This window comes from Bombus vosnesenskii, unplaced genomic scaffold, assembly GCF_011952255.1.
Source record: "Bombus vosnesenskii isolate JDL3184/JDL3185 unplaced genomic scaffold, Bvos_JDL3184-5_v1.1 scf7180000013262, whole genome shotgun sequence".
NCBI lineage: Eukaryota > Metazoa > Arthropoda > Insecta > Hymenoptera > Apidae > Bombus > Bombus vosnesenskii.
Genome location: NW_022882922.1, coordinates 358,418 through 368,135, shown reverse-complemented (window position 1 = coordinate 368,135; position 9,718 = coordinate 358,418). Strand labels below are relative to the sequence as shown.

Here is a 9,718-nt window from a genome sequence, read left to right as displayed (position 1 = left end):
ATTTGGAAAATAATATAACATATTAATATTTTTATATATAAATTATACATGACTTGATTAAAAATGTTTTATAAGCTTTATACACAAAATAATACAAAATACAGTTTTTTTTTTATCATGATTATGAGATTTGTTAAACTACTATAAATTATTATTAAATTATGCAAGTTTTCAATTGCTTTTTATCTTTCTCTCTCTCTCGCGCGCGCGCTCGCAGTAGCATTTACATATATAAAATATACTTTTCTAAATATAGCAAAGAATTTTTAGGACACTTAAGTAATCTAAACATAATTAATTACGACAAATTCGTGAAACAGACGAATAACGTAAATGGTATATAAATTTTTGTTACAAAAATTCTAAATCAGCGATTATAGTAATGATAGGTGTCTTATCTTTTGTAGTATCGTAGATATAATGAAAACAAATTAAATATTTCATAAATGCAACTTTCAAAAGTCTTATTTATAGAAATTATCAACAAAAAATATTATAATAAAGTAATTACAAAATAACCATGATCGATTCTTATTATATACTTGAAATTTTCATAGAATAGGTAGGTTTATGAATCGAATAATGAACGAATACACATGTGTATGGTTGCAAAATCAATCAATGATTCTATTATTGCAGAACTTCTATTAAAACCCTGTACAAAATTATGTTCATATTGCGTATATGAAACTTGATTCTTTAATTCTGGTAACCACATATATTTCTAATTTGAAATTTCGAATTTAATCAGAATAGTTTTATAAAAACTTATTAAATATTCTGGAAATTCAACATTACATCAGAACCTAATCTTTCTTTTATCGTGAGCCGTGTTTTTGCGGCGTTTCTCAAACTGAATATATGTGTAAGTTCCATAGCCGTGCGACCTAATGTTAAGGCCTTGTCAAATAGTTTTATCGCTTCCTCTACGTTTCCCCTATTAAGAAATTGAAATTATGTTTCAGATTAATATATAAAAGTTGCTATTACATGCTACTTATCTATTTACACTTATCTACTAAAAGAAGAGATATATATTTCTAAATCTCAATTTACCTTTGAACTTCAATCGTTCCCAAAGTTTCATACCCATATTCACACTTATCATCCATCTCCAATGCTTTATTAATATATTCTATAGCTTTCTCAACATTACCATGCCATTGTAGTTGTAATAAACCTCTATGTACATATACTGTAGCATTAATTGGATCTTTTTCAATTGCTTTAGCAAAGTAAGTGTCTGCTTTCTGATATTCTTGTAATTCCGTTAACATCTACACCATAAGACATCCGGCAAAATATAGTGAATTTGTATATTATTTAGCAGTGATTTTGGAATATTTAGAATACTTATTTATACCTGCGCATAGAGAGTGTAACATTCTGAGCAGTTTGGGAATTTCTCAAAGGCAGCTTCAAAATTTTTCATAGCTTCTTCTATTACTTCTTTACTTCTCTCTACTATCCCATAACGATAATCCGCGTAACATTTTTGTACATATCCTACTCCAAAGTCAGGATTAAATTCAACAGCCTTTCTGAAATCTTCTCTGGCTTCATCTATCTTTTCCATAATTAAATTTACCTACAATCGAATAATACATCTTTTTTAATTATCATATTATGATGCAACAGTAGTACTGTCATATTTGCAATTTTGTTTATTTGTTTCACTTAATTATGTATATTTAACAGATTTTTTAAATATTTCATAGAAAATTATAAAAATTGATACATGTCCTCTATGATGATAAACATCGCCACACTCAGGATCAAGTCCAGCAGCAGTTTCAAAATCACAAAAACTCTTGTCTGGATTTTCTAATTGCATAAATAAGGTAGCTCTCTTTATTAAGGCATTCACTTTTATGTCTTTTGAAACACTCTCATTGTTTATAATTGTTCCAAAATCTTCAATTGAAGCATCATGTTGTCCTAATAACATGTAAAATGTAGCTCGTAAGAGTAATACTTTCATTTTATGTGGCAATGTATTTGGATCAGAACTGTTGATTTCTTCAGTACAGATTGGTATTATATCTTCATACTTTTGTTCTTTTATATATTGTAAAGCTTTAGCAAAACCCCTAAAGCACAACACACAATTGCCAAATACAAACATATAAAATTTTAATTATATAAATTAGTAATAATTTAGCAAGATAAAATTGAAAATAATATGAATATTTACGGTGATATATCACTATAATCGGTATCTTGAAGCATTGAAAAAACAGGATCCTTGTGGAAAGTAATAATATATGTTTTGATGAAATATTTACTAGGCATAATTAATTTCTTTTTTGCCAAATATTCTGTTGCATGTTGTCTACCTAAAAGAAATTTCAGATTTATATCTCTATTTATATTTTACCTAAGTCTGTTAAATGCCATAACCTCATATTACATGCACAATTTACCTAATTGTTTTAAAACTCTATCTGCCATCATCATTGCAGTCTGATTTGAAAAGTTTTCCAAAATACAAGCAGCAGTGACATCCTCTAGAGCTGGTTCTAATTCATTGGAATATTCCATTGCTCTTGCTCGACGTAGTAGTGCCTTTGCATACCTTGGATTTAATTCTAAGGCTTTTGTACAATCTGCTTTCACGCTACTATATTTTTTCTGTAACATGTCATTAGTAATATGTAATTTAAACTAACATTGATATCAATATTATAACATCTGAGAATAATATATTACCAGTTGTTCATAGGCAGCTGCTCTATTCTGATAAAAAGTAGCTATAGCTTCTGAATTCTCTTGTGGACAAGTTTCAATTGCGCTATTGTAGTAACTTATTGCCTCGTCGTATTTTCCTATTTTGAATTGCTCATTCCCTAGATTTTTTAATTTCTGAGCTTTTTCCAATGGAGTCTACAATGATATATCTTTGTTTAATATACAAGACGTATTATAAGAATTTATCTTTATAACTCATTCAACATCTTAACTCACTATGGGCGATTTAATAAGTCAGAAATTAATATGAATAATCTATAGTAAATAGTCTATTTATGCAAAATCATATTTTTATAAAACTAAACATTTTCATAATTAAAGAAATAGAAGTTAAAAGAGATTTGTTTCCTATTACCTATTAAATATCAAACACTTTACATATTTTATGATTCATTGTATTATGTACATTTCTGCACATTTAGATTCCCTATAAACGCATAAACATTCACCATCTATTGATAAAACAAAAATGAAAATGTAATAATCAAAATGTTCCTAACCTCTGCATCATTGGTGCTTTTTGGTGGATTCTCTGTATCGATTGATATTTGTTTATCGGCGCATGTCGTGCCATTTTTCTTCAAGTTGTTTTTCGATTTACCGCGACTAGGCTTCGATGACGGTTTAGAGTTTTTAAAATATATGTAACCAAGGCCCAACGCTACCGGCGCTGCAACAACCAAAGCGAGTTGCCATTTTGGCAGCGGACTACCGGCCACGCTCGCGCCACTTGCTCCCGTCATTTTGTCGCGAATTTCTCGCTGTCCTCAAGTGTCAAGGATTTCTCTCGACTTCGCCTTGCTCTTCTAATCTCACCGATATAAAAACGAACAGTGAGAACTAATATAAAGTCGAGCGACCATGCGGAAAGATCACTATAGGCATTTGCAAACGAATCCTCGAAGAAACGAATCGTTTAGTACACATTTTCGCCGCTGTGTGAATTTAGCGCTAAATGTTATCAACGGTCGCAGTCACAAGGTACCCGTGTATACGACCATGACAATATTGTATGTATTAAGGCCGATATACATACTCGTATAACGTTGAATTTTAACAATTTCTCATTTTACCATTGGATTATAGTTGAAAACGATTATTGTTCTGTTTTCAGTGGCTCATGAAGGTATTCAAACAATTGTAGAAACCTTTTATAAATTATATATATTATATATTATATAATATATATATGTGTTATACGAAACATTAAAAAATTTCATTAACATTATAAACAGTAATAATGAAACCTGACTATTATTATGAATATATTAATAAAATTTGAAACCGATTTTAAAATGTATACATAGAATATACAGTATAATTATGATAGTTGGATCTCATTACAGCGATAATGAAATTTCAAAATGTTTTATATAACGCATCCATTATATATATATATGGTTTCTTCGGTAAATGTTTAAATACTTCCCGAGTCAATGTATATATCGTATAAGAGTGGATTATCATTTTCCTTGGTATACTATTACTATACAAACATTTCGTAATACGACCGCAATAGATTAGATTAAATCAATGATATAAGCTTCTAAAACAATGTTTTTTTATTTTTTATTAAAAATTAAAAGGAATAATGTTTATTTTATACAATATTGATTATTAATTAAAAATGGAATTTTACTTGTTGCAAATAAATCTATGTTATAGATAAATATATCCATATTGTATAATTTATTATTAAATTCATTATTATATATAAATAAATGTATTATTATGAAAATAAATTCATTCTAATATATGTAAAACAGGATGATTAAATATTCGCGCGTTTTGTTACACATATAAAAATTTTATCTAAAAGATGGCAACGATTTGTCAACAAGAGCGAACTTTCGTCTGTGCTATCTATAGATCGTTGAATTTTAAACAGAACGTAAACCACAAGAAATGTGATGAAAATTGTAAAACTCGACGAAGAATGCTAACTGATAGAAAAAGTTTATTCTCCTGTAGAAAATTATAATTTATATCGAATTCACGATTTTGCACACTACGATACAAGTGTGACGTTTACCAAAATGGCACTACAAGAAGATGAAAACACCTGGTGAGCTAATTTTCAAATTTCTTTATATTTTTCAAACGAGAAGGAATTCTTTGTTTCAATAAACATGAATTTTAGTCGTTCGTTCCATCAATGAAATTTTCCAACTTATTTTTTTGCGACTTAATATCGATTGACGTCTTGCGGTACTTTTATCTTCTTACTTTCTTCGTATATTGAAAAGCAATACTAGCATACCAAAAATAAATAAGTCTACGTATGATTATATGCAAATTTTACATATCATTCTGTTAAATAAATTTTTTCTTAATCCTTCCTGGCTAAAAAAGAAGTATGGTGGATACTTAAGTATTTATGTCTTTCTTTAAGCTTGTTCATATGTTTGCAAATGTTTATTAACTACCTTGTGAAAAAATATGTAAACATTTGTCATATATTGTAATATTTGTATTATGTACCGTACACTTTATCGATACTAAAGAATAATAACACGAAGTTGAACAAATTTTGTTTATTATAATAAATGGATATAAATATGAGATAAACATTTAGGGTATTGGAGCTAGAAGCAGCTTTACTTGATACACAAGCACCATCAGCATCCGACATATACGCAATTTGTAAGGGACAAGCTGTTCCTGCAAATTTAAGACATGATGTATGGCAAGCATGTTTAGATGTTATCGATCGGGGTAATCAATTAAGTCAATTTAATGAAGTTTTTGATTTACCAGAACAGAATATTATACGTGATGATTGTCAGCAATTGGTTGGTAAGTTATTTGCATGCACATTATATGATTTATTTATATACATCTGTCTTGTTATAGATTTTATAGATTATATATTTTTGTTGTAGCAAAACTAGGAAACGATGATGAAGACAAAGTTTCTGTTGTTTCTGATTTAGAGTCTATTTTAACATTTTATTGTAAGAATAGTGGGAAACAATATAAGAGAGGAAATGGCTGGATAGAGCTGTTGGGTCCCTTAATAGCTTTAAAACTTCCACGAAGTGCAACATATAATTTATTTGAAGCAATAATAGACTTTTATATACCTAGGTATATAATATTTTACAATTAATTATCCTTTCTTCCACCATTACTCTTTCTTTATCTTTCTTATGAGTAATATTATTTTATGCTTACAGAGGTGAAACATACAGTTCTGTATTAAGACTATTACTACTCTATCATGAACCAGAATTATGTTCTTTCTTGGATACGAAAAGAGTATCTCCTGATCAATATACAAAAGGATGGGTAACTACACTATTTGCTGGTGTATGTTCATTGCCAGCTGTTTGTACAATGTGGGATCTATATTTCATGCAAGCTGATCCATTTTTTATGTTATTCCTTTCACTTATCATGGTAATAAATGCTAGGTAGGAGAATTACAAAACACTTCCCCCCAAAATGAAATTACTATGAAATTTACTATACTACTTTTTATAGGGAGCAAATCTTAAGTATGAAAGATAATGATAAACAAACTATAATAGACGCGATTGCTGCTATGCCCTGTGCATTGGAAGCAGAAGATGTGACAGACTTTTGTTCTTTGGCACAGTATTATGCAATGAAGACACCATCATCTTTTAAACAAGATTTATATCCTATTATATTTGACAATGGTTTCGATGAAAAATGTATATCTCATGCGCTTTGTTTACCCGTATCAGCCCAAGAATTAGTTGAAAATTCTATCGAGAGTCCGTCCATACCTAATACCTCGGTTGAATCGGTCAAGTTCTTTTTAGTAGACTGCAGACCTGCTGAACAATACAATGCAGGACATTTACCAACTGCATTTCATCTAGATTGTAATTTGGTATGTTTTTTTTTGTCTTTTTTATATATAGAAGTTCTTTTTAAATTTATAAATTTCATTTTAGATGCTTCAAGAACCTGCTGCTTTTGCCACAGCAGTACAAGGATTGTTGCAAGCACAACGCCAAGCATTAGCGGTTGGATCGCAAGCTGGTGGTGAACATCTTTGCTTTTTAGGGAGTGGTAGACAAGAGGAAGATCGTTACACGCATATGGTAGTTGCATCTTTTTTACAGAAACACACGCAATATGTTAGTATGGTCACATCAGGATATCAAGGTAGTTATTATATTATATTCATTTAAAATATTTCATTCAAAATAATTATTTTGCAAGAGCATTTCATTGCAGCCATACATGAATACTTTGGTGATGAAGTCGTTTCTAGTCTTGTTGATCATAATTCACAGCACTGTTTAGTATGCAGTGCTAATATTTCGGAGACAAATTCGAATGAAACAAGTCCTGTCAAAGTTAAAAGTAATAATTCCGATTTCTTTGGAAAAATTAAGAAAGTGAAGGGAAAATTATTCGATTATATCGTCAATCCGTCAGCAAGTGTTCATAATAACATAGAAAATAGGAACGGCAAAGACTTGGATTTTGTTAAGCGACAAAAAAAGACAGGCCCTGTATTTAGTATAGACGATGATCAAGAATTGGGTACGTTCTTATTTGAATTCAGATATTCCTTAAATTGCATGCTTGATTGATTACTATCTCAAGTTATTTTATACGAAACTCATGGTTTGAGCGAATATTTATGTTAAAGTATCAATTGTGAATGAAGAGCGATTTGTAGAATGCACGTGGAGAGATGATATGTGAGATTTATAAGAGTTGTGATATAATCGAGATTATTGAGATCGAAATTAATTTAATTTAATTAATCGAAAATCATACGAGAGTTATGCTTTATATCAGTGTTGTAGCGTTGATGGGATAATGCAGTTTTATAATAAATTGCAAATACATCTTTATTTATTTATTTTATTAATATTCTATAATTATTATATGCCGTAGATATGACAATGACAAATAATGAAAGTGAAGAACCTATTGAAGTTGTATCTATCCAACAGTGGCTGAAGGATCCAAAATTGTTACATTCCTTTAAATGTCAAGAAGTGAAAGTCAATGGAGATCTTTGTGATAGGTGAATATTTAAATCAAAGTGTTAATTTATTTTGTTACTTAACATTAAAAAAAAACATTTTTTTTCAGTATACTTTTGGTTACTGATACTCACCTTGTAGTACTTCGGGAAATACAAGAAAGGAAAGGTGCAGCACATGTAATTGTAAAACGTCCGTTGACGAGTGTCGTAAAAATAACATCTAGAAAGAGACACTCGGATTTGATTACATTTAAATACGGTACAACGCAATATAACGATACGGTTATTTCAGATATGGATAAATTTCTTATTCCTAATGCGAGTGAGGCTACTAAATTGATCACGCAACAGATTTTAAAACAATTGAAAACATCAGATTGATATTGAGTACGCGCTGGTACGCGAGTGATGAAATTTTATTCGTTTTAAACAAATTTTATCGAATGAATATCCGAAATGAAATTTTTTATTTGTTCGATCGGCTAGAATTTTCTTAATTAAATGGTACTACAAATACAACGTATAATATTAGTATAATTAAAGAAAATAGTATGTGAAAGATTTTAACGATAAATCGAATGTTTCGTATATGAACCTAATATAATGTACCATCGATAAAATGGCTAACACGATTTGTACTTGGATTCTAAGATTTTGGTGGTTTCTACTAAGTCATTACTTTTATCAGTTATATTTACGCTTACCATTTTTCTTCACGCATTTTCTTAATGTTCTCAAAAATATTTTGCTTTCATAAAACTGCATTTTTCCTATTGCTTTTTGTAATAATATCATATCAATGTTAATAATATTTGATTTAGTATTTACTTTACATATGGCTAAACAGTGGCCTTACTATAAAAATGAATAGGAGAGGTAATGGACTCTGCAAATCATTGATGTGATTATCTACGATGGAGTGTAACGTGCCATGAATTAAAATGTCATTGATTCCTTTACATAAATATGATTCATAATGTGATACCAATGTTTATAGAAATGCGAATAATTTATTTCTTTTCCTTACAGGACACTAAAAACTTCGAATCACAAGCTAATATGGCATTTCATGCATACATATATTACTACATAGTATCTGTATGTTATAATGAACTGATAATTGGTCCTAATGTAATACGATTCGAGAAACATTAACAGAATGGTTATAATATTTGCATTTTATAGCATATAGTCTTGCACTAAATGTCTTTATAAAATATTTACAGAAGGTACAAAATATATTGAAAAGTAAACAGTTGTATCACTTTTACAGGCATACTTATTACACTGCCTGATTATATTTCGAAGAATTTTTAAAGTTTTCGATTTACGATCTTTCGAACATATATCATACAAAAATCTTTCATAGCGAGATTTTTCTGTCTTTTTCTCTGGAATTTGTATTTAAAATATTAAGTATCTAATACGATTTTTTCCGAATTTATTGTTAAGATTATACTGGTAATAATATATCAATAGAAATCATCCTCATAATGGGTTTTCGTGCACACTGTTGCGCTGTCTTTCTGTAATCCGGGACAATATTGTTCGCAACATACGTTCATTTTTGTGTAAATTACGAACACACGTTTCAGTATGGTTCTAATTCCACCATTGTAGATTACAGAGATTATTTATGATGTACATTAGCGTCTATTCTATGTTTAAAGATTATAAAAAGCATAATTTAATGTATACTTAATAAAACTATTGAAATTTTTGATCTTGTAGATAATATGTCAGCATTGTTAATATTTTTAACAATAGTATCTGTAACATATTTCTTGATACACAATAATGAATTCTATGTATAAAAAAAACTTTTTCTATTTATGTGCTTCCACGACGAATGAAAAGCATGAATGGCGGGATAGTTGTTACGTAAAAAATTATAGAAGTTTAATAAATTATAGTATATTGTAAAGCACTTCTTAAATGCAAATTTTCCATTCTATGTATGTAAATAAATTTTATGTAACGCATCAAGAATGAGTT

General features: G+C 29.2%; 2 protein-coding genes across 2 annotated transcripts; one reads left to right on the top strand and one right to left on the bottom strand.

Moving 5' to 3' along the window:
* Positions 1-53: 53 nt before the first annotated feature.
* On the bottom strand, positions 54-3,692 carry LOC117243070 (mitochondrial import receptor subunit TOM70). The gene is made up of 8 exons (XM_033510255.1): positions 3,249-3,692; positions 2,710-2,883; positions 2,424-2,631; positions 2,195-2,336; positions 1,739-2,090; positions 1,364-1,588; positions 1,057-1,277; positions 54-937 (listed from the first exon to the last, which is right to left on the bottom strand). Exons 1-8 carry the CDS (start codon positions 3,489-3,491, stop codon positions 772-774), a joined length of 1,731 nt encoding a protein of 576 aa, XP_033366146.1. The 5' UTR covers positions 3,492-3,692; the 3' UTR covers positions 54-771.
* An 847-nt stretch (positions 3,693-4,539) lies between these two features.
* LOC117243065 (TBC1 domain family member 23) lies at positions 4,540-9,650 on the top strand. Its single transcript, XM_033510242.1, has 9 exons — positions 4,540-4,813; positions 5,324-5,544; positions 5,631-5,835; positions 5,925-6,161; positions 6,232-6,607; positions 6,672-6,885; positions 6,958-7,269; positions 7,630-7,762; positions 7,831-9,650. The coding sequence occupies exons 1-9, from the start codon at positions 4,785-4,787 to the stop codon at positions 8,102-8,104; spliced, it is 2,001 nt and encodes a 666-aa protein (XP_033366133.1). The 5' UTR covers positions 4,540-4,784; the 3' UTR covers positions 8,105-9,650.
* Positions 9,651-9,718: the final 68 nt, after the last annotated feature.